At 44.5% G+C, this 25939-nt stretch overlaps 1 protein-coding gene across 2 annotated transcripts in view; it reads left to right on the forward strand.

The window, feature by feature from the left end:
• scn1laa (sodium channel, voltage-gated, type I-like, alpha) overlaps window positions 1–19348 on the forward strand; it is a 45637-nt gene extending 26289 nt beyond the window's left edge. Inside the window, exons 17-27 of one of the 2 annotated variants that reach the window (XM_036545045.1) lie at window positions 1584–2060; window positions 6562–6691; window positions 8671–8825; window positions 10750–10923; window positions 11410–11532; window positions 13597–13872; window positions 15356–15409; window positions 15520–15657; window positions 16548–16652; window positions 16817–17087; window positions 17693–19348. In XM_036545045.1, coding sequence (XP_036400938.1) covers window positions 1584–2060; window positions 6562–6691; window positions 8671–8825; window positions 10750–10923; window positions 11410–11532; window positions 13597–13872; window positions 15356–15409; window positions 15520–15657; window positions 16548–16652; window positions 16817–17087; window positions 17693–18885 — 3096 coding nt within the window. In that variant the 3' untranslated portion in view covers window positions 18886–19348. The remainder of the gene's footprint in view (window positions 1–1583; window positions 2061–6561; window positions 6692–8670; window positions 8826–10749; window positions 10924–11409; window positions 11533–13596; window positions 13873–15355; window positions 15410–15519; window positions 15658–16547; window positions 16653–16816; window positions 17088–17692) is intronic. The other variant, XM_036545046.1, reaches the window with a different exon arrangement.
• Window positions 19349–25939: the final 6591 nt, after the last annotated feature.

Below are 25939 nucleotides of genomic sequence, written 5' to 3' on the forward strand. Positions count from 1 at the left end.
AGCAGTGTGGTGCAGTGTTAAGGAGCTGGTTGCCAGCTGCCAGTTCAACTCCCAGATGAGCTACTTTTGTGGTACCCCTGGGCAAGGTACTTAATTGCCTCACTAAATATTCAGCTGTATGAAAAATATCATGCAGAAACAGATAATGGCCAATTGTGAAAAGTAAATGCTTTGCTTATGCATACATGCAGCAAACATGGCATTTAGCCAGCTGTAATGCTGTTTCGCTTGCCAAAAAGGACATTTTTAGAAGTCAGTAGGATTGAAAGCCAGAAATGGGCAGCCTCCATGTCCCAGAGAGCACCTGATGGTGAGGGCATATTCTTTGGCGGGGGGCGCTATAAACTAAACTCAGGCACGTGAGATTCAGGTTCAGCTAAATGAACCCGGCAGTGTAGCATAGTGGTTAAGGAGCAGGACTTGTAACCGAAAGGTTGCCGGTTCGATCCCCGCTAGGACACTGCTGCTGTACCCTTGGGCAAGGTACTTAACCCACAATTGCCTCAGTAAATATCCAGCTGTATAAATGGATGACATTGTAAAGAACTGTAACCTATGTAAGTCGCTTTGGATAAAAGCGTCTGCTAAATGAATAAATGTAAATGAATAAATGTAAACCCTGACGATTCACCAGAACCCAAATCCCTCCATAAAAAAAAAAAAGAACAACAAAGCTATTCGGCCGAATCCAAAATCGAGTCCTGGATTGGGTGCATCCTTGGTAGTTGCCATGGTTACCAGTCTCCAGGAGACCGATGGAACTTCCAGTGCCACTGCCTGCTGCCTGTGTGTGATGAGAGCACACATCTTTATCAGCTACTGATCAAGATAATATGATGAAACAGTGTTTCAGTTTTAGGAAAACACATATAAGAAAGACGTTCGTTTGTGCATACTCGGCAGTATCTTGGAGCAGGTCAAATGTTTGGTATTGATTTGTTACAGTACCAACAGTGAGATCATTCATTTTATACCAGAATCAGTCATGTGCATTTCATAATTTTGAAGCTAAAAGCTATGGTTTAAAAGAACACTGAATGAGGAATAAAAATAGATTAGCCTTTCACAGTAACAGCAGGTTTGTTCTTGGGTTTCACAGTGTGTTTGGGTGTGTCCTGGTGCAGGTTGGTTCTTGGGTTTCACGGTGTGTTTGGGTGTGTCCTGATGCAGGTTTTCCTCTGTGCTTCACAGTGTGTTTGGGTGTGTCCTGGTGCAGGTTGGCCTCTGTGCTTCACAGTGTGTTTGGGTGTGTCCTGGTGCAGGTTTTCCTCTGTGCTTCACAGTGTGTTTGGGTGTGTCCTGGTGCAGGTTGGTTCTTGGGTTTCACGGTGTGTTTGGGTGTGTCCTGGTGCAGGTTGGCCTCTGTGCTTCACAGTGTGTTTGGGTGTGTCCTGGTGCAGGTTGGCCTCTGTGCTTCACGGTGTGTTTGGGTGTGTCCTGGTGCAGGTTTTTCTCTGTGCTTCACAGTGTGTTTGGGTGTGTCCTGGTGCAGGTTGGCCTCTATGCTTCACAGTGTGTTTGGGTATGTATATTGGCAGGTTTTTCTCTGTGTTTACCTGCCGTTTTTGGGTCTTTCTGGGCAGGTGCTGAACCTGTTCCTGGCCTTGCTGCTCAGCTCCTTCAGTGCAGACAACCTGGCGGCGACGGACGACGACAGCGAGATGAACAACCTGCAGATCGCCGTGGGGCGGATCCACCGCGGCATCGACTTCATCAAGGCAGCGCTGCGCAGCTTCTTCCAGAGCCTGTGCATGCGGCAGAAGAAGGTGCTGGACGAGATCAAGCCCCTGGAGGAGCTGCACAACCCCAAGGAGAACTGCATCTCCAACCACACGGCCGCCGTGGAGATCGCCAAGGAGCCCGACTACGGCAACGGCACCACCAGCGGCATGGGCAGCAGCATGGGGAAGTATGTCATCGACGAGAGCGACTACATGTCCTTCATCCACAACCCCAGCCTCACCGTCACCGTCCCCATCGCCGTGGGTGAGTCCGACTTCGAGAACCTCAACACCGAGGACTTCAGCAGCGAGTCGTCCGACGTGGAGGGCAGCAAAGAGGTAAGGCCTCCACTTTGGCTTCGCTGGGATGAAGTGGGTCATGTGACGTCATGTGCAGGCCGTTCCTGTTGTGATTCAAAAGAAGGGGCAGGGAGTTGACGTGAGGTTTTTAAAATCATAGAAGCAGGGTGTCCGTGTCTAATTTCTTTGACCTGCAGTTTGTTTTAATAGCACCATACAGCTGTACAGTACTTCAAAGTGCTTCTTCTCTATGATCTGGCTAGCTGTTGTGTTTGGCTAATACATAGCATTATTTCCAGGCTGTGACAGCAGCCGTCTTCTGCAATAGCCCTTCAGCTGCGCAGCAACATTGTAGGCAGATACGGGCAAAACAATTAAAGAAGGGGAAAACATAATGAGTAAGCAGCGCCTCTGGCCCCAGTGCCAGGTAGCGTTGCTGAGCGCGCTCATACGGTCATGACGCTGGGTAATGCGAGTTGTTCGCTCGGCTGAGCAGGGCAGCCACCAAATGCCTCTGAATACCAAATCTAATTTTGAAGACATTGTTAAATGCAGCATTGTAGCCCAGGGTGAAGCTTCTGTGTAATCCCAGCGTGTCACAATGTTCTCTCAGCGTTAGAACATCGGCACCAAGCACTGTAAAATGCCATTTTAATGGTATCCTACAGGAACACTAGGTAATGGCTTAAAATAACTTCAAATGGCTTACTTTACTCGAATGGTTCACTACAGAACATAATTTATGCCCTACTCAGTGTATATGGCTTGGAAGCAGTAATTTAAAGCATGACAACCATTAAATAATCTTAGAAAAACAGGGCAAGGAATGGAATTTTTTTAGTTCAAGCTACGGTTGTCATTTTAGCTGTCTGACTGCTCTCGCAAACCAAACAAGGGCAGTTGTAGTTCTGGTAGCATTCACATGAACGCTTGAAGGAATGCACACAGGAGATTTAAAAAAAAAGATCAGTTTCAGAAGTTCTGAGCCCACATGTGGTCTAGTCTCTGGAGAGTGACTGAGTCAGCCGAGCCGTGGAGCTGGGCAGTCTGCAGCTGGTTTTGCTGGTCTGCAGAACCTCGGTCACAGATCAGACTGAGCCTGCCAGCACCAGCACCCAGTGAAGCTCCCCCACACACAGAGTCACATTGTCAGCACCAGGCTGCGGGGCTACTAACCCCCACCTCACATGAGTGGAAAAGCTTTGCTGACGAGATTCAGAATCCACTCAGTTATTTGAGGGCGTCAGAGGACTGCTCTGGGCCACCACCTGGTGCGTTTTCAGAAAAGCATTCCCCTTCAGAGACGAAGCTGGCAGTGGCTTTTTAGCTGAATTCCACTGAAGTCTTCACGCCATAGCCTCCGCTGAGAGCTTGTGAGATTCAGGAGACATGGAATCACCTGCCACGGACAGGCCATTGGCCTGATTTCCGGGTATTGTTCTCTTTTCTCCATAATTATAAATCACCCCGGAGGTCTTATCACACATCTATTTTAACTTCGGAGCTTATTTGAAAGCAGAGGATGGGAGCTGAAGTAAAAATAGACGTGATCCTCCAAAACAGCTGTGGTCTTCCTGGAGCGTTTGACCTCTGTTAACCATCAACCATCAACACAAGTAAGAGGAAATGACATGATTGTACCCAAGGACTCCCAACATAACGTGACCCTGTAACGAGGAGAGACCCAGGAAACAGAAGCATGCATTAAGATAGAGAGAGCAGTTGCATGTTCTGTCGTGTTCTAGCAGTGTTGACCTCAGCCTTCTTCTCAGTGAGAACACAGCGTTTTCACTGACACAGCTGTTATTCATAGCTGTATGGTAGACCATGCATGTGAAGCACTACAGTAGGAGTATGGCAGAATGGTCTTCATTTTGAACAGAATTGGGTTATTGCCTTTTTTGTGAAACAGCTAGTCCCCATGTTCAGCATACAGTAGTGAACGCAGCTGCATATCTGTCTTCTTAACATCTGATCAAAACCAATGACTGTATTGTAACTTGTGTGAAATGTGTTTCTGTACAGAGACTTTTGCATGTCACGTGTGCCATGTTGGGTGTGAGTCTTACTTCGCTTTAACCCATTTGATTGTTATTTCAGCTGTTACACAGATGATCTCACGGTTTGCAGTGTAAGACCAATTTATTGTACATAACACTAACCATGGAGATTGCCTATGCCATTTAAGGAAAAAAATACTTTTTAATGGATTGCTCATTTATAATTTATGCTCGCTCATTTTACCCCCCTCTTGATTTTCTCTTAGTTCAGCAGCAGCTGAGATGCTGTTAACCCTCAATTCTTTTTATTTCCATTTCCGTTTGGCATCTGGCTTCTTCGCAATACCGAACCTTATGAATGAGCTGTACCACCTTCTCCATTGAAATATCAGCCCATTACTATTTGCTTTATTGGTTTGGTTGGTTTGATTTTGGAGTTGATCGCTCCACTGATAGCAAGCATCTCTAGAGCCTGACAAATCTGATAGACACAGAGAAATGGATTTTGCTTTGGAGCGTCAAAATTCATTTGAGGACTGGTTCATTGCCCAGACATTTATTACGGCATTTCCTTTTTCAAACGTTACCCATAAATGGAATGATGAAAGCAAATTGGTTCGATGTCAGAAGCTTGCATTGTTTTCTGAAATATATCTCTATACAAATTAATGAACAAGCTTGGTATTAGCAGCTGGCTTTTGATTAAACAACATTGTGTTGTATGTGGTTCACCCCTTCATTGCCAAAGGGAAAAAGATTATTTCAGAATGGTGATGTATTCAGGACACATGCATATATGTGATCTTTTGTGGTAAATGTTTATCATTCCAAATGTGTATATGTATTTGGTCTCATTTCATACTGTGAAGAGGGACATTTCTCTGAACTCCCTGGTAATTACGCTACGGCTTTGTGCATTTGGAAGTTACTGGATAAATACAATATCTGAAGTCAGCTACTAAATAGAAGTTCCATCTGGAAAATCCCGGATGGAAGAAAAATGTGATCTTTTGCTCTAATAACCTTTTCCTATGTTTTCAAATGAGGGAAAAAAAACATCCCTTTGGAACATCTCCAATCTCAGCACATTTTAGCCTAGCATGCTTACATCATTCCTCTCTCTGCATTAGCCAGGCCCCACGGCAACCACCACTGCTGCACTTTCTGGGATGGTGTCTGAGGCTGCGTTAGTCTTCAGGCAATGCTGGGGACACGCCCATGTCTGCCCATCGGAGACGCGCAGGCGAGAGAACCCAGTCCTATTCCGCGTTAATTATCTCTGCTGTGGGAAGATCCCATCGCTGTAATTAGTGTCGAGTGTCCAGCTCCTTATTCCTCCCCAAGATAAAAATTGTGAAAACACCAGATACTTCCCTTGCCACTGGGGAAATTGCCATGAGTTAAAAGCTCTTAATTTGAGGGTGTGGAGTATCTGACTAGTGCTGAGAATTTGGTTAAAATCTGTTATGGACTGTAAGGCGTAAGGATGATAACAGGAATGCCATGGAGTGCTTTAAATAGCTTGACTCTTAGGGAAAAATGGACATTTTGGTGTGACAAGGTGTGACAACAACAGACATCTCTATTTACATTCTGAGGTGTCGTTGGCATTTGGAGCCTTTGACCAGGTGCCTAAACAAGACCTCCTAGAATGTCACTAAAGAATGCACCAAGAAGTAAACACCATAAATAACCAATTCTTTGAAGAAGGGAAAAAGCAAACTATCAAGGCTAGGACTTTTTATCCATATTTATTTGTATGTTTCCTGGGCATTCGTGACCAGTAACCCGATTTGAAAAGTGCCGCAAGCCAGTTTGGTGCCATCTCAGAAAAAGTGTACAGCATTGATTTTTTGTTTTTTTTTTTTGCTATGAAGCTAATGCAAGTACTCCCCCTCCTCCCCTTTCAAATGACTGAAGCTTGTATACTGCTTAAAGGAATGGTAGTATGTGTTTTCATGTCAAAAGGGAAAATCGGTGAAAGGGAAATCAGCCAGGTAGCGTAATCAACACCTGAGGGGAAGAGCAAAGACAAGGGGGTCCATATTGGGATACAGCCACATGGGACATGAAAATACTCATGGACACGAATTCCAAAGGTTAAATCACAGGCTTGGATTAAAATGCACTGACAAAACTGCATGCCATAATGACTGAAGTGAAATCAATTTTACCTACAGCTTGTAGTTAGATAAACGCCATCTGTTCTGACAACACCGGGCCGACATTCGGTCAGAAGGGCGCTCCGATTTGTGTCGAGCGAAACAAAACAGATTGTGTTTTCTTTTCCTGTCAAAAAGAAAGAAAGAAATAAAAAAAAAACCTGTAGGTACTTTTGATTACCGCTGCATGGAATGACGAAGCCATTGCCACTGAAACGAGAGTCCAACCCTGTGAGCTTTAGCGTAGTGGCCTTGCATCAGGATAAAGAGCGATTGTAGTGACTGTGAGGACTCAATGCGCTGGATCCCAAGCAGATGCAAGCGGCCGGAGACCTGCAGGGCTGGCGGATCGCTAACGGCCGAGCTCTCCCCCTGCAGAAACTGGCCGACCCCCAGCTCAGCTCCTCTGAGGGAAGCACTGTGGACATCAGACCGCCGGGAGAGGGCGGGGAGTCCGTGGAGCTGGAGCCCGAGGAGTCCCTGGACCCGGAGGCCTGCTTCACTGAAGGTGAGGGAGCACAGTGACTCCAAACATTTCATCCCAGGGTGCAATGCTCTCTGTGCTTGTTTAAAAGCCATGCCTATGACAGAATGAAACCCAGGGAAATGAAATATTTAACCATCAGCCTCATTAAAGCTTGCTGTGCACGCAGCACGTCCAAATTTCCCTGGGGTTTTTGCACATTAATACGAGCTTACTTTTTTCCGTAAAACCTTTCAGGAACAATTCATTTTAAGTACAGATGGTAAATGAGATTACAGGTGTTTCCTGTAATATAGTGCCTTGCTTCTTTAGAAATGCAGCATGTCAGTGGCTTTGAGACGTGGGAGAAATCAAAGCCAGAAATGAACCTTCCCGTTATCTGACTGGAGAAGTGAGACGCACGGGCAAGCCGAGGATCAGATGGGATAAATCCACCTCTCTAATGATGTAATTAAGAGGAGGAGAGAGCAGTAACTCCGCTTAGAAAGCTGGAGCGATAGCACTTGATCGCCTTACCATTTTGGATTATATAAGATTTTATGTTGTTCAGAGAATTATGGAAGCCACCTCTCTCTTCAGCGTCTCAGTCCTCTCAGAGTCTGCATGAAAGAATATGTGAGGAGGTATTTGGCTGCAGCGAGATCCGTGTCTCCCCTTAGAAGTTGCCTCTCGTTTGAACAGTGAAGCAGCTCAGACTGTTCACTGGGTGTGAATCGCCACGCAGAACTCTCTTACATGTCAGTTCTGATTTGGGGATAAACAACTGGACCGGCACACAGTGCTGAAGTCACTCTGCCACGCTGTCATGCTATAGCAGGGTATTTTTATTTAAAATCGAGGGCCCCCGATAATGCCTTTCCAGTCTGATGGAGCAGTGCATGGAAGGCAGAATGAAATGGGTTGGAACTAAGAGGAAGAACCATTCCATTTTTGAAGACGCTGTTGCATGTACATGTATAAGTCATTTTGCGCAAAGCAAGGTGTGTGTAGATGTCTTGATGCTCGTGTGCTAGAGAGTGTGTGGCTGCAGTCACCGGGTGTGTTTTTGTGCTTTCCGCCGTCACATCTCAAGGGCACAGAGAAGCAGTTGCATGCACGTGTGTGTGTGCGTGTGTGCGTGTGTGTGTGTGTGCTTGTGTGCGTGTGTGTGTGTGTGTTTGTGTGTGTGTGTGTGTGAGTGTGTGTGTGTGTGAGCTTGTGTGCGTGTGTGTGTGTTTGTGTGTGTCTGTGTGTGTGTGTGGGGGGGTTGTATACTCCCCAGCCACATCTGCCGATAACTCATTCTCCACGGCACTCTGAAACACAGACTGACACTCGGCTTCAGAGCAGAAACATTTTCCCTGTGCACAGAACCCAGTCCCACACAAACACTGATGGAACATTCATATCTCTCTATTATTTATGACTAGACTCTCTGAATGAGCGCTTCAGTGCATCCAGGTCTCGCCGTATCTAAAATGTCAGTCTTTTCAGGGAGCCATTTTCTCCTGGCTTTGAAGGTAGGTAAAGCAAAAATGCTTTGACCGGAGTGCATTGATCAGAGGAGAATGGCAACCACCACCACTCATACTGCCACAAGTCATCCAAGTCATCCATGTTTTATATAGCAATACAAATCGTAGCAATGAAAGTGAGTTTCTGCTGGTTATGTAACACTGACACATAATTTGTGTAAAACTCCCTCTTAAAGGGCACCTTGAGTTGACCTCTGTAAAATGCCTATCTTGTTGAGAGCAAATAAATGTTTTTTTTGTCAGCAAGTGCTGGAAACACTTACTAAGCATTTGAAAAAATTAATCCCAGGGAAAGTATTTAGCTGACTGTACCAGGCCCACATATAGTTAGTATCTTGTAAAAGATGTAATTATAAATTGCAGGTATGTCCACACAGGTAAGTGTTTTTCTTGAGTTTTCATTTCCTCATCGAAAAACCTTGGGATGTTGAGATATGACAGTGAAAGCATGTATAGATTTTTTCGGGGTTATGTACCTTTTGATTCCAGGCTGCGTACGCAAGTTTCAGTGCTGCCAGGTGAGCATCGACGAGGGCAAGGGGAAGATGTGGTGGACTCTGAGGAAGACCTGCTTCAGGATCGTGGAGCACAACTGGTTTGAGAGCTTCATCATCTTCATGATCCTGCTCAGCAGCGGGGCCCTGGTGAGTGAGCCTTACACCAGAGCCGAGTCTCTGAGCCTCTCACTGATCTTTAATATGCCTGCCCCACGGGTTTTGAAAGTGAAGAGTCGTTTTGCATGTCTCCACCATCAGATGCAGCTACATATATTACTTTGCATATTGCTAAGATTGCTATTTGCTTGTGAGAATGCCTAGGGATTTCAATGTACGGAATATGACTCGAGCTATACAAAACAACCTACCGTTTGCTTCTGCTGTTAGTTATTATGACGTAGTTGCAGAAGATCAAAATGTTGTTTTCTCAACACCTAATTAAGCTTGTTATCTTCCATTCTCGCCCGACATGTGGGGCTTTTTGCTGTGGTGCTCACATCTTATTGTTGTTGGGTCTTTTTTCTTCCATGTCTTTCACTGCTTTCTGTGTTATTGTGGTCCTGAAGGAAACAGGTCACCCAGACCAGCTGGCGGAACATGGCTGTCATTCAGTGGCCGTTAGCAGCCCTTCTTGTGAACCTGATTCGTGAAACCCAGCATTCGAGATTCCGGCAAATGTGTTCTGACTTGCCTGAAACCGAATCGCAGCTTGTAGGTGCTGGCTATTATCTAGGCTACGTCGGTGCTTAAACGGAGCTGTGTGAGCTCGGCCTTAGGGTGGCACAAAGCTGAGAACGCACTGTGTAGCTCCGGGACAGGAGATGGCCACTGACCCAGAAGAGAAGCTAGCCCCTCTGCTTTGAGCAGCTGTCACTCTGGCTCAGTGGATACAGCTCTGTAATGCTCTCTGGCTCCCAGAATGCCTTTCCTATTGCTGGGTGGCGCAAGCATCCCACACCTTTGAAGTGCATTGAAAATTCCTGTCCCGGGCCTGTTGAACTAAGGATTCTGTGTAGCTCTCTTTCTCCATCCTGGACTTGGTGGCATAGCCTGTCCTTTAATACTATGTGTCATGCCTCCATCTGGAAAGGGTCATAGCCCTGTTAATGTTAGGTCCATACCCCGTGTTTAAATTTTCACATTACAAGGTGATGTGGTGTGGAATATGATTATTTGGTCCTGTGGAATTTCATCATTATGATTGGACCATGGCTTAGAAGGGTAATCCAGGCAAGTTATCCTGAGGCTAAACCATGAATATCTCATTTGTGATGTAGTAGGCCAATCCAAAATAGAGTGTCCATTTCCATACTGAGAATTATGTATGCTATGTTATGTATCTGTCTCCCAGGCTGGCAAATGGGTACCAACTGTGTAGTCTGGGGTAATTTACTGTACCACAGCTGTAGACTTCTTGTTACATTCACTTGGAAATTTGGCTCAGTTAAATCAGGAATGCTGATGAAATGACAATGGAAATGTTTGGCTGGATCTGAAGAAAGTAATGACAGGAAAAATGATCTGAGTTTGCGTGCTGGTAAAATAATGGTTTATTGTCCTTAGGCAAGTGGGCACAGAGAATTTGAGGGTTATGCAGGGATAGAAAATCACTTAGCCAGCACAGAGGAGATGCGGGGTGACCTAGGATGACCTGGGCTGAGGGGTCTCCTCAGTGATAAATGGCCTCTGCGGGCAGCATTGCATTGTGGGATAGCCCCATTCCCTATAGTAGCTTCTGGAGGGAGTACAACACAACTCACAGTGTCACAAAGCTTAATGGGCCAACAGACACAGTGAATAACAGTAAAAAAAGGCTGACGAGTTTAAGTGGCATTGTGATTATAACAGGGATCAATTCATGAAGGTTTTCTTCACCACTTTGATGCGTTCCTCTTTATGTGGGCCTGTTCACCTGAAGGCTTTCCATTCTGTTTTTCAAGCTTGGGTTGAAGCTCCTTTTATTAATGTGTCATTTTTTGCTGTCGGCTTGGAAGGCGTGAGTGTGAGATTCGCATGAATCAGTATCTTTTCCCTTCAGGGAATAAAGAGATCTGCCTCTGTCTCCATGCAGGCGTTTGAGGACATCTACATCGAGCAGAGAAAGACTGTTAAAACCGTCCTGGAGTATGCAGACAAAGTCTTCACCTACGTCTTCATCCTGGAGATGCTGCTTAAATGGGTGGCCTATGGATTTGTGAAATACTTCACCAATGCCTGGTGCTGGCTGGACTTCCTGATTGTTGATGTATGTGGTCTGTTTGTACCCATGTGAATGCAGCTGGATTTCAGAGAGTGTGTGGACAGCATGTGCACCTAACACTCATTTTATTACTTTTCTGATAAACTATAGAAATAGTCATTAGATGCTAGACATTCAAAGATATAAAAATGATGATATATCCAGGGTATGAACGAAAATTAAATTCATATCTGAAAATAAATTGAGGGGAGGAGTTTACATGAATATATTCTGACAAGCACATACCGAGTCTAGACCCTTTCTAGGCCTCTTTGTCCATCAGATCAAACTCTTTGGTGCCTTTCGGTGCCATTTAAGCACTAAACTGTGGTGTCATCATTGAAATGCCAATATGATGTTTTGCTGTTCACTAGGATGTCTGATCAACAACAGGGACAAAAGCACACTTATCAGGGAATGCCCTCAGAGGCCGTTAGTCTGGAGGTTCTGGGCCCTCAGCCTGTAATGATCACATCCTGTTCTTCTTGGCAGGTCTCTCTGGTGAGCTTGGTGGCCAATGCCCTGGGTTACTCTGAGCTCAGTGCCATCAAGTCCCTGAGGACCCTGCGTGCACTGAGACCTCTGAGAGCGCTGTCACGGTTCGAGGGCATGAGGGTAAGCGTTACCATGGGCGCGTCTGTCTCCCGCTGGGAGCGTCCCCTCAGCCCCCCCCCCCCCCCCCGCGCAGGCCCAGGACCCACACACAACGCCAGCACAGAGGGGGTTTAGCCTCCAAAGCATTCCTGAACATATATAAAAAATTTCTCAGAAATCATAATCTGTACTCCTGAATCAGATAACCGTACACTTGAATCAAGAGCCCTACCCTTAAATGTAAATACTGAGTTCTGTGGTCAGGACTGCCCAGACAGTGTGGCCGTTCACTTCTAAAGCGTAATTGTGGACGTTGCGTTCATTGGTGAACAGCCCTGCTCAGCCCAGCCATGCATGACCAAATAACATTCAGTCACTTTAGATATGTGTATGTTCTACGGTGGGGGACTTGTGTATTAAAGGGAAGGCTGATGATTTACAGGTATGTTTATGTGTCTTTCCGCTTTTTTATAAAAGACTGCATAGAAAGTGTATGAATTTTAAAGCACAAGCGTGAATTTATGATCTGCAGGAGCAAATTCAAATTTACAGAATGTGTGAATAGTTTTGAGTCATTCACGCCATTCTGTGACCAGCTCCTTATTGGGCCACACTCACAGTTGCATCAGCGTGGTGTGGATAAAACGTGGATTTATTTGAAGCCCATACCATGCAGATGCTCTGATATCGTTTCTCCCCCCCATGTAAAATGCACATTTCGCAGATCATCCTGTCAGCCGGCTGGATGTTTACCGGAGCAGTCTGGGCTCCTTGCATGTCGCTGCGATAGCAGCGCCCCGCCCGGGGGCGTAATCTGCACCTGCAGCTTTTAGGCACAGTTGCCGTGGCAGCCATACAGTGCACTGCTGCTATAATCCCTGCTATCACAGTTCTCCTTACGCCTTCATTGGGTTGACTGGAGGGTAGGAGGGGGGGGGGGGGTGCCAGGGTGGCAAAGTAAAACCTAGTCCCCCACTACGCCCCCTGGCCCCACCCGCTCTGGGTTACACACATTAGCTAATGCGGAGATGACCCGTCCCTCTCAGGACATACCTATAGGCTGGGAGATATGGAGGAAGAGTGTCTCTCTGTCTGAGCTTTCAGCGTGTGTCCATAGAGCAGATAATTCAGAGTAATTCAGAGGCCGAGGGCCATTCTCATCCAGCTCCTCCCAAGAGGGCCGATGTAATGGCTTGTACTCTCAGAGAGCAGTAATCTCACCACACACAGGACAGCTAATACAAGATCTGCGTGGGTTTGTTGCGATGCATATTTTATGAAGTGCAGTATGCTGGGAGAGAAAACAATAGAACAGTATAGAACTCAGCATCCTCTGCAAACTGTCTAGGTGTGAAGGTGTGAAGGTGTGAAGGGCCTCCAGCTCAGGCAGCAGGCCATAGAGGGCAGGCAGGAGCCCCTCTCTGGTTCTGCGAGAGTGAAATGGTAGAATGGATGTTGCTTTATGGAGGAGACACTTGCGTGCGTCAGTGAGCTGGAGAAACCGTTGTCAGAATCGTTCCTCATGTGGCTGTCACTGAACTCTCCCATCTGCATGGCTGGCCTCTCATCCTCTCTCTGAATCTGTACTGCTGTTCTCTTATACTGCACTTAGACTTTGGATGTTTGTCTGCTGAATGCATTTTAACATTTTTTTGTTCTTTGTATTTTTTTTTCTTTCATTTGCAGTAAGCAAAAATTTTGTGACTTCGCCGTGCTTCTACAAGGTTTTTTTTCTGTTTTTGTCTTTACATTGCTGTAGTGGAAACCCATATGTGTGCGTTAACGTACTGCCATGAAAAGCAGCTTTCCCTTCTTCTCCCTGCCGCTGTTCTGTGTGCTTTCCCTGTTCAGCAGCCCCGTCCCTCTTCAGTAGCTGTGGTGTTATTTGTGCTGGTCGTATCACGAAAAAAGTAATATGTGCCCCAGTTCCCTGCCACTCCACACTTGTGTTTTCTTATGTTGTTACCTTAACCTAAATATGATGAAGAGCATATTTCCAGTGCTTGTAAACTCAGTGACTGCGGTCAGGTTGCGGTCGGGGGCGGTGAGTGGTCGCTGAGCGGGCTGTTGTGTGTCATGGCACAGGTGGTGGTGAACGCCCTGCTGGGAGCCATCCCTTCCATCATGAACGTGCTCCTGGTGTGCCTCATCTTCTGGCTCATCTTCAGCATCATGGGCGTCAACCTCTTCGCCGGGAAGTACTACTACTGCGTCAACACCACCAACGACGAGCTCTTCCCCATCAAGGTGGTCAACAACAAGTCGGACTGCATGGCCCTGGTCAACGACAGCGCCCGCTGGAAGAACGTCAAGATCAACTTCGACAACGTGGGCGCCGGCTACCTGGCACTGCTACAAGTGGTGAGCCCCCGCCCACGCCGTTTCCCACGGCAGCCAAAGTCCGATGGCGCTGCAGCCAAAGAGAGATCTGGCATCGTGTTTCTTTTTTAATTTAATTTAAGTATTATGTAAATGATGTATTGTGCATATTTAAATGTTAGGAATTGCAAAGATACTACGTTTTATTGACAGAAACGGCAGCTGCACTCAGAAAACTTGCACTGCAGCTAAATCCAGCCAGTGGGCATAGAGCAAGGAGTCAAGTTTAGAGAACATTCCTGGGGTTTAATAAGATCATAGGCTGACAGTTTCATTTGGGTCAAAGAAGGAGAAATCGCTTGTGCTTCTCAGTGGGAGGAGGTGTTCCTATTAGGAGTCAAACCGTTAAAAACCTTTAAAAGTTCTTATGCAAATCTGTACAGCAAACGGATATTGAAAATATGAATTGTCAGAAAGGATCCTGTTTTGAATGTGTGCTGACCACAGTTTAAAAATGACAGTGCATAGGCGGAGATCTGTTGTTATTTTCTGTCCTTTCTAGCTAAGCTACGAGCAGAGAAAGACATTGAAAAAGGAGTCCCGCCCATTGCTAAGTTGTTGATGTTACTGATTGGATGGTTTATATGCCACTCCTCTAAGGAACCACAGTGTACTGGATAATCCCTTCATTTCATAGCTGATTTACTGAACCGGTGCCTGTAATGTTTCGTTTCAGTCTGAAATATTTATACAGCAGGGGAGCAGAGAAGGCAGGTTGATGTGTTGCCTTATCTTCAGCATCTTTACAGATGATTCAGATGCTGAAACATGAGAAAGGGCTGTCAGTGTGGACCAGAAGGAAAAGTGACAGTGATGTTGAGTCGTTGCTGTTTTTATGAAAAAACTCTGCAAGATATCTGACCAGTGTTATGCATACCCCCAAATCCACAAGTTCATTTCAGCTCCGAAGACTGTTTTCTGGGTCCTAATGTGCTCTGACTTTGTAAACTGTAATGGTTATTGAAATGCTGCCAGCCTCTGCAGTAATTGTCTAACCAATTTGGGTTTTGTTAAGTGCAGCCATTGAGTGAAAGGATTTCAGATGTAGCCATCTGCAGACTGAAGCCCATCTGTGTGGTCAGTTTCTTGTTATCAGCAGCTGGTCTCGCATCATTCTTCATGTACTGTATTGATTTTCTCCATTTTTGCAGCAGGGGTAGGTCTCTCTCTGGCTCATGCAAGCCGTGAAGCAACAAACTGCCATCATTGTTGTGTAACGTTGAGGGATTTCGATTGGAAGGTATAGAAGGAATCATTGATTCAATGTGCATACAACAATAGATGACTGTAGGCAAAGCGTGCATTCTCAACCTTTGTTTGGTACAGATGAAATGCATCGTGGTGCAGTGTGGCAGACTTTTATGGTGGCTCATATCAAAGCCTGGTTCTAGGCCAGTTTATGTATGAGGTCTGTATGTGGAGGTGCATCTGGGAGAATGACCGTGTCCTTTTTGTCTGCTCGCAGGCAACCTTTAAAGGCTGGATGGACATCATGTACGCAGCTGTGGACTCTCGTGGTGTAAGTGATGCAAAACGCTTTTCCTTCTACAGAACCCTCTTCATACAGCTTTAGAGAAAGGCGCTGTGCTCAGCTGCTGTGTAACTGGGTGTGTGTTCTTTGCGTCTCAGTTGGAGGAGCAGCCTGATTACGAAGTAAACCTCTACATGTACCTCTACTTTGTCATCTTCATCATCTTCGGCTCCTTCTTCACGCTGAACCTCTTCATTGGTGTCATCATTGACAACTTCAACCAGCAGAAGAAAAAGATAAGTCTTCTATTCTGCTACCTGTAAAAAATAAAGTCTCAGTATTTTTTCTCTAGGCTATTTTTGGCCACCATTTTGAAGAATTTCTCAGTTGTGATCTGAGTCCTGCACACAGCTTTTTTAATCATTTCCAGTGTGAGCTGTTAAATCAAAGTAGAATAACAATAATTTGGTTAAGTCTAAATAATAGTAACAATAGTACATGATAATATAAGGTTTTAATAAAGCTGTCCTAAATAATGTTACTTGAGTAACTGGTGATTTCTCAGAGCTTAGCAATTGAAATATTTGAATTACCATTTTAGCTGTTAAATAAGAGATAATAATAAAAGACAATTTAATTTAAAAAAATTGTCAGTATGTAGTATCATTTTTGAAAATACATTTTTAATCTATTTAATGCAGTACTACAGCATTGACTTGTTTTATTAGAGGCAGTATGAATAATATTTGGTAGTGCTTGAAAGTATTCTGATTAGTAATGGCATCTGAGTCAGTGAAATCACACCCCCGCAAGCAGGAAATGGAGCCTTCTGAGCACAGATACCTAGGATCACTGACTGTGCTGAGAGAACAGTGGTTTTGGTTACGTGTGTCAGGTGAGAGGGCAGACTCCCCTGTGTGGTACGGTCAGAGCCCCTATTTCACACTGGCCAGGAGGCATGCTGACTCAAGCCTGCTCTTTGCGCAGAGTGACGGTTTGAAAGCTACGTCTGCTTTGTGTCGGTGAATGTCATAGTGACAGGCGTTTGAATGGTCATCCACAGGGGGGACTGGAGGGATAGCCCTCTGAGCTCCCACACTCAGGCTTGCAGTGACATAATGCAGTCTGCGTTGTAAAAGAGCGGGAAATGTGCTTGGTTGTAACCAGTTTTGTCTCGGTCCATTACTTTGGAGGTCAAGACATCTTCATGACTGAGGAGCAGAAGAAATACTACAATGCAATGAAGAAGCTTGGATCAAAGAAACCTCAGAAGCCTATTCCCAGGCCAGCGGTATGAAACCTCTCCCAATTAATGGCGTTCAACATGAAAATGGCACTGTGCTTTCATTCTCAGAGAATGATTAGCCAATGACAAGCTTGGACAAATACTTTTATTAATTCTTCATTGGTTGCAGTCTGCTACATGTTTTGTTTTTTGTTTTCCTTATCTTCCAGAACAAGTTCCAAGGATGTGTCTTTGACTTTATCACAAAGCAAGCCTTCGACATCGTCATTATGATTCTCATTTGCCTTAACATGGTCACCATGATGGTGGAGACCGACGATCAGACCGAAGACATGGACACCATCCTCTGGTGGATTAACCTTGTCTTCATCGTGCTCTTCACCGGGGAGTGTGTGCTGAAGATGATCTCACTTCGCCATTACTACTTCACCATCGGCTGGAATGTATTTGATTTTGTCGTTGTCATCCTATCAATCGTTGGTAAGCTCCTCTTGTGTTCTTTTTTTGTGATTTTAAATCTAGTGCTATGATTTTGTCGAATGTTAAAACAATGTTAAACATGCAGCTTTTCCCTCTACTTGGCACTGTGTGCCTTTACATTTTACTGTTTATCTACCCATTTGTGGCAATGTGGGGCACTGGTGACATTGTGGGGCAGTTGGTGATAATAATTGGCTACAGCATTGTTACAGCAGTGAATCTACAGCTAGCAGAGGAAGTCACAATACACCTTATGTTCTCATTGATTAGGGCTGAACTAGTCTTGCCATATAACATGATATTAAAAAACATGCAGCTTAAATCACAGAGTATAAATTAATTTCATACAGCATTTAAGTGTCATTTTATTACAGCAGAGAAAATCCCTAGTAAAGAAATGTATAATAGCACAAAGTTAATGACAGATAATTCAGTTAAGGCTTATTTTAGTCAGGGAATTCTGTATTGTGGTTATATCATTGGGAACATTATAAGTATTGGAGCAAAATCATTAACCCTCAATGATATTTTCAATGTAAGTGTTTAAATGTGTAAGAAGAAAGCAGTGTGTTAATAGAGATCCAATTTTTTGCTTTTCTTTACAGGCATGTTCCTTTCTGAAGTGATAGAAAAGTACTTTGTCTCACCAACCTTATTCCGAGTGATCCGACTCGCGAGAATTGGTCGCATCCTTCGCCTCATCAAGGGCGCGAAAGGAATCCGCACGCTCCTCTTCGCCCTGATGATGTCACTTCCTGCCTTGTTCAACATCGGCCTCCTGCTCTTCCTGGTCATGTTCATCTATGCTATTTTCGGCATGTCGAACTTCGCCTACGTCAAGCGGGAGGCCGGCATCGATGACATGTTCAACTTCGAGACCTTCGGCAACAGCATGATCTGCCTGTTTCAGATCACCACGTCAGCGGGCTGGGACGGTCTGCTGGCACCCATCCTGAACAAGCGTGAGCCCGACTGCGACAGCCAGATGGAGCACCCGGGCAGCTTCTACACCGGCAACTGCGGCAACCCGTCCGTGGGAATCTTCTTCTTTGTTAGCTACATCATCATCTGCTTCCTCATCGTGGTCAACATGTACATCGCCGTCATCCTGGAGAACTTCAGCGTGGCCACCGAGGAGAGCGCCGAGCCGCTGAGCGAGGACGACTTCGAGATGTTCTACGAGGTGTGGGAGAAGTTCGACCCGGACGCCACGCAGTTCGTGGAGTACGACAAGCTGTCCGACTTCGCCGACGCTCTAGACCCACCGCTGCGCATACCGAAGCCCAACAAGATCCAGCTGATCGCCATGGACCTGCCCATGGTGAGCGGGGAGCGCATCCACTGTCTGGACATCCTGTTCGCCTTCACCAAGCGCGTCCTGGGGGAGGGGGGCGAGATGGACGCCCTCCGCGGGCAGATGGAGGAACGCTTCATGGCCTCCAACCCCTCCAAGGTGTCCTATGAGCCCATCACCACCACGCTCCGCCGCAAGCAGGAGGACATGTCAGCCGTCGTCATACAGAGGGCCTTCCGCCGATACCTCATCAGGCGGACTGTCAAGAAGGCCTCCGACCTGTACCGGGAGAAGGTCAAGGCCGGGGGCAAGCTGCCAGACAAGGAGGTGCTGGTCATAGACAAGTTCCACGAGAACTCCACCTCGGAAAAAACAGATATGACCCCTTCCACGGCCTCCCCGCCTTCCTACGACAGCGTCACAAAGCCGGACAAAGACAAATACGAGAAGGACAAGCGGGAGAAAGAGGACAAAGGCAAAGATGTCAGGGAGAATAAGAAGTAGGAGAAATGGAAGTGATGCAACTTAGACGTTCCTTTTATGTGACAAATTGTTTACAGCCTTCGAAGGGGACATATTTGTGTCAAGTGGACTCCTTATTTGGTGTGGAGATCTATGCCAAAATGACAGTTCTTACTTAAATCTAAATTCAAGGTCCGTGCCTAAAATGAGGCAGTGACCCATGTCAGAAGACTGTGAAGTGAAACAGTAGAGGGTAGAATCATGTCGTTAGACAGGGGGTTACTGTTATTCAAACCAGCTGACACTGCTTGGAGCAAGTCAAAATGGCAACTCTGATTGGGACCAGACAACTTTTTTTTGAGTGTTGTTACAATTTAAAACACTTGAGTATACTGTAACTTCTTTTGCAGCTAGTACTACTACTGCTATATCCAGTGTCTTGCATTACAACTGCCATATTATTTAATTACTTATTTTTCTTATAGGATTTTTTTTTTCAATCATGTTGTTTTTTAAGCCTATAAGTTGATTGTATGACTATTTTTGTAAACGGGGTGTTTCTGCAGTAGACTGGGAGGGGTGGGGGGGGGGGAGGAGGGGGCTATCGAACAGCTTCAAAGGTTAAGAGGACCACAAACAGCTGTCAGTGCAGCGGCTGCGACATGCGGGGTCGGCTGACGTTTTCTCCAAACATTCGCTGTTCTGCGCGGAAGCGTGCACCCCCCGTCGTCGTGCGAGAAGGATCGCACCGTCACCCAGAGCGGGGGGAGGGGGGGGGAGCAGAGGGTGGCCCCCCAGCAGTGTTTGAGGGCAGCTCCCAGGCTTTGGAGGTGCTTATGAATCATATCTTTGGTGAATCTGGTTATTTGAACGTGCCTATTCATATCCCTGCTTTCACACTGACCAAGGGGTCCAAGGAGGAGGAGGCCTCCTGGTGGCGCAACCGATACAGAACTCCAGCTCCAGAACAACCACCAACCCCAGCATCCACAACACACACACAAAACACACACCTACCCGCCTAACAGCACACGCACAGGTTCTAACCGGCCTTTTCTTCTGAAAACATTGTACAGCACAAATGTAGACGAAGAGCATTTTTCTTTCTTTTTTTTTTTTAATTATTATTTGCTTGTTATCAACAGGTTCATAGAGGTTAAATTGCAGTATTGAACAGTCATCTGCAGCTCTGGGATAGGTAGTCACAGACCTGTAAGACAGAAAAATCCCCCTCGGCTGTATATAGTTTTGTTTTTTTACCTGCTGTATGTTTGAGCAAGTTAAGGCCAACGGCACAGTGTAATAGCTTCAAATGTGTACCACCTGGTCTAGTCTTTAAAGCTTTTGACAGTTGAGATGCTGTACTCTATATCATCTGTGCATTTCTTTGCAGGCAGTCTCAATGCATGTGTGTGTTGCCTGTGCCTCTCTCCCTCCCACGTCCAAACAAGAAATGTTCAGATCCAAAAAAAAAAAAAGAAAAAACTGTTCTCTGTGTCAGTGCTACAGTCCATGGAACCGAAACCTCATCGCTCCATTTCACCGAGCAATACTCCATCGCTTCTCCTGAGACGTACCGGTCCGTTCATTTTCCCCCTTTTCTCAGTAACGAAAAGAAAGGTCCCTTCGTTATTTTCTCACGCCATGTACATCGTCACCCAGGTGGGAGAGAGGAGGTGCGGAAGGTGGCGGCCGGCCGGCGGCTTCCCGCTCCGGCTACTAGACCTTTAGCAGCTCGATTTCACCTCACATCAATATGAATATTGTAATATACGCATTTTATTTTTTATTTCTCGACGGTTCTGTAAATAAAATGCTATGAAATACGGCCGCACGGTCTGCACCACAGTCACTTTTCTTACTTATGATCCGCTGCACTTTTTTTTCCATTCGATAACTTCCACCTAAGAGCCGAGCAGGAAGTAGATTTCACATTTTTTTAATTGCTGCACATTGTTTTTATGATATGTATTTTTTTGTAGACCGGGGCCAGAGTTGACCTGCCACGTGGTGATGAATATCTGAGACGAAAGGGGTTAATGTTGCTGGTTGAGACGCGCCGCCCGACCGCGGCCGTGTCGAGCGAGAGGGAACGATCACAAAGCCCTCACTTTTCTCCTGTGTTTGTTTACATTTTTCTATATTTTTTTTTTTTTTTGTCTGAGTAGCTTTTTTCTCAGATGGTTCAGTCTGCACAAATAAAGTAAAGATCCACAGTTTGTGTTACACACGAGCACATTACAATGAACTTGTTTGTATATGTACATATATATATGTACATGTATGTACGTGTGTGTATATATATGTGTATGTATATGTATATATATATATATATATATATATATATATATATATATATACATATATATATACATATGAAATTATACAAGCATTATTCAATAGATGCCATTTTTTATTATGCTTGTAGAGTATTAGTGTTCTGCATGCAGGATATTGCAATTAGCCCATCTTACAGTAAAATTCATTAAAAAGCCAAAAGAATAAATACTACATGTTTATTGTACCTCAGGTATGTCTGTTGAATTTCTTTACGTTTCTTTGGTTATTGAAACTCCACTCATTGCATTGCAAACCATGCATCAACACGATCTCAATGTTCAATGTAGCACCAATTATTTTTCTGTATTGGTCTATGCTATTTAAATAACGGTATGTTTGCTTAAGAGTACATAAAGGGATATATTCAATAAAATGGTTAAAACCAAAAAGCATTTCTGTGTATTGAAGAATATGTCACATGGAATTACATGAATGTTTAAAATGCCTGTTTAGTTACATTTTAGTTGTGACTGAAGATTTGCATAGACGTAAAGTTCCTATACGGGTTGTGGCTCCACAAATGAATGAACATAGATTTACGGCATCACTATGAAGCAAAAATAAAAGCAAATACATGTTTAAAATCCCTTCACATGGGAAACATAAACATCAAAATACTGATAACTTGGTGGGAAAGCTGATTTTACCTCCTTTTAAAATTTAGGCCCAATATTTTTAACTGCACATACCAAACAAGACTAAACAATGTTTAACACAATTAGGCATTGATTAATAGCATATTGTGAGTATGTAAATAAAATTTTATGTAAGATAATAAAAATGAAAAAACAGACCTATTTCAGCCACATGTGGCTTCCATTTTCATGATCTATACAGGACCATTTATCTATTTATTTATTTGTTTATTTATTTGTTCATTTTAAAATTAAAAATGGCTGACAAGATTTTGGTGTCAAGAATCATTATGGTAAACCAATCCTGCAGTACACTGGTTTTGCAAGTAGCTTTGGCATATTTCTAAAACGTGTGGTTCGTAGCGTGGCTCCAGAATGCTTCCTGATATTCTCACTGCAGTAAAAATGCCCAGAGTGGCACGTTTTAATTATTCCTTGACATTGTGTTTTGTCCAGCCATTCTGAAAGCCCATTCACTTAAACCATTTCACTGTGGTTCCTACATTCCATTTGTCTAAATGGAATAAACGTTTATTGCCTCATGGATTGAATTTTACTGTCTGTAGGCTGAATGTACAATCATCGCTAAAGGCCCAGTGCTACAAACTGAACAAGACAAATCAGTTCAACCATAAATTCCTCAAGGATTAAAATTCATATATAGCTATTTTGCAACAGCTGTTACAGGCCCAGCTGAACGTAGTTTCATAATGAGAAGGTGTGATGTTTTTGCAAATGTAAAAAATGTTTTTTTTTTTTTTTTTTCCTGTGGGTATGGAAGTCTGGACAAATGAATTCACCTGAAAACTGAGAGAAGCTTAGCTGTGAGATATGCTGTGCACAAAGGAAGCTTTTCCAATGCTATGTAATAAATATAAATGAACAGCAGTGAGTGCTGAGAATGACTCATAGCCAATAAAAGTTTTAGAAGAGTATGTGTTCACTCACACAGCATATGCACTGTATATATGTTTGTGTGTATGTGCAGAGCATTTTACATTGTGTTCCAGATCCTGGCTTCCTTTCTTCCTTTGCTGATTTTCCTGTTTTTCGCATTCCAGGGGGAAAGATGATGTTTGTTTGCCCTTGTTTGTATCTGTCTGCCTATCCTTGTGTCTGTTCAGTTCTCTCAGACTCTACACGCTCCATAGTGTTGCATTTAATCATGGCAGTGCTGGTTTTGATTTTACACTTTCATTATTTTCAACAACCTGATTTGTATTGTGAACACTATATAAAATGTAGATTAAAACAAAACAGAAATATATATATATATAACCACTTTCAATAGTGCTGGAAGACACTTTAATGTTGAACTGTATACTGCTATGTTGAATGGACTGTTCCTGTTTTGTGCCATGAAGCTAGCCGTTCTGGAAGCTACATCCATTCAGGAGTCTGTCTTTGACCTTCTGTTACTGTGAATGCAGATTTTCCAATCCGCCCACATCCGTAGGAACCACAGTTCTCCTCTCATGTGTACGATGTACTGTTCTTGAAATGATAAACATAAATAATATTTTATATAAGATGTGATTTTTAAGCTTTATTTTCTGCATTTATTTTCCGTGCACATGTGAAATATCTTATAAAGATAGGAGCATTTAGACTGACTGAAAAAAAATACCGGCTCTATTACTTTGAATAATGGCTGAGCCGTTTTATTAAAGATCCTTGTTGTCCGACCAGCGTCAAGTCAAGAGTGCCGTTCAGGCTATTTCAGGGCAGCCATCATCTGAAGTGATACAGCATGTGCACCAGCAGCATTTAAATCATAGCCTTGCGGGTTTCATCGCCGCATTATCGGATGCGTGCGGAACCACGAATCAGTGCTCTCCTTTCCGCTGACACACTAATGCACATGGAAAATAGCACTGTGCCTAATCTGGCTGCTTTGCATACGGGCGACTGGTGAGGACCATGTGACCAGGAGAGCAGCTGACTGCCTCTCTGTGGATTCAGCAGCGGATTGGGCCTGCAGCTCAGGGTGGTCCATCCCCGGCGATAAACCTAAAAATTAAAACATTTTCAACATCTGAACTGAACTCTGTTTCACAGGGTACCTAGGTCCGTTCCACAAAAAACAACCCATTGTCCTCAAGTATTAATCATGTGGTTCTGACTGGATCATGAATATTTTTTTTTTTCTGGAAAAGTATTGGAGTAAGTATTACAGATGTCTAATAAGGGATAAGATATTGCATGTAGTGACCACACACAAACTCACTAGACCTTAGAAGGCTTGATAGATGATTTCCATGCCCAACCAAACATTTTCTCTGGGTGTAATTCTTTCATACACCTACTCTAGGAATTTGTACAGAATACGTACATCAGTGTGTTGAATTACACTGAATTTGGATTAATGAACACTGTGTGTGTGGGGGGGAGCAGGAACATTATGTATTATAAATGTAGAAAAGTGCAGTTATCTTGGTATTGATGTCGCTATAATAGGGCACATTTGTAACATATTGTAATGACCTCTGTGGGACTCATCTAACTTTCAAAGCCATGTGCCTTTGTACAAAATGTACCACATAGCGTCTTGAGAGCATCTTTGTATTTGAAGGGGTTGAAGTACAGTGTACAGCACTCCACGTCCTCTTAACCTGATTGTCCCCTAATTGACCCCACAAAGCGACTTGGGAGGGAGTAAGGGGTGTAACTAGGCTTTTAAAAGCCACACTCTCAACCTGGCAGGGGTGTCAGCTGCTGAGACATTGGACCCTCCTGTGTGTGTGCTGATTGGCTGAACTGGGTCTCCGCCCCCTTCAGCCCCATTCTGCTGTCCCCAGGGCTGCTGGGAAGGGGGGGCGGGCTTAGGTGAGACTAACCACAGAGGGGAGGGCATACTGTCTCATCACATGGGACTCATTAATGCCCAGATTTTCTGCCGGAGTGGATGAATTATTTAGGATGGAGCCAAGAGCGAGGGGTGGCAGAGGACTCCGTGGTGGCGAGAGACAGGAGACCTGCAGGGAGATGCTGGCTCTGTGGGCTCCGTTTTCCTCAGTGCCAGTTAGGAGGAGGGAAACGAAACTGAGTCACTTCCTGTAGCCTTTTGATTGCCAGGAATAAGGAAGATTGACATGGCTTCTAAGCCCCAGGGATCACAATTATTTAATAAAACCATCAGTTTTATCACGTTGAAAGTTCAGTTACACTTCGCAGACACAATATATTATTCTCACTTCAGAGATGCACTTGAAGTCTTTTTCACGAAATACTGTTTTTCATGGGCATCCTCGTGCATCATTCAAATCTTTCAGGGTCTTCATCATGATCAATATTATCACTGTTGCGCATTGATTCATATCACTGAATCAGAATGTTAAGATTCTGTTTTTTTACAGGTGCTTGGCTCTAATTTATTTATTGGGTAAACGTTCTAGTTTTCATAATTTCAGGAATACATTTCTTCATTATTTTCAGTGGTGGGAGAAATGACAGGAATCCTGTCTATATTTAGTAAACCCATTGTGTTTGATGCAGGTTGCAGAAGCCTTGGGCTTTCAGTCAGTCACTTATGCAGTCTGTCACTGGCAGTGCAAACACTGGGATGTCTCTCTTCTCTTTTTCTTTGCCATGCAACACTTCTAACTGATACAAGCTCCTGTCTCTGGTGATTAGCAACTGCAAAAGCATTCACTGAAAGCATTCCCGCTCAGTCCTGCAGTGCTGGACCCATCTCTGTACAGCTTAGCGCTGGTTAGCATTGGCCTCTCTCTGCACAGGAGGCTAACCCTCCTGACAGGGCTGCTTGCCGTTAGAAGCTTTGTTTTCTGGGAATAGAGTGCATGTATGTGGGAACGCGCGTCCTGCTCTGTCCTCTTGCCTGCCCGCGAGACATCATATTGTCCAGCCCACAGCTCACAGCTCATGTATGGAAAAAAGATTAGCCGAATATTTCATGCAAAAATGTAGCCATAGTAGTGAGATGGGCTCGTGGTTAGCATGAGCCTTTCAATATTTGCGCAAATTATGTGGAATAGTGTTGGGTATCGTTCTGTTTGGTCTGGATGTTTTGGAGTGTTTTTTTTTTTTTTTTTTTTTTTTTTTTTTTAGGGAATGGCGGTTTGTGAGTCCTGCAAACAGCTGGACCTCAGAGTCTGGTCAGA

The sequence above is a fragment of the Megalops cyprinoides genome, chromosome 14, assembly GCF_013368585.1.
Source record: "Megalops cyprinoides isolate fMegCyp1 chromosome 14, fMegCyp1.pri, whole genome shotgun sequence".
In the NCBI taxonomy this organism is placed as follows: domain Eukaryota; kingdom Metazoa; phylum Chordata; class Actinopteri; order Elopiformes; family Megalopidae; genus Megalops; species Megalops cyprinoides.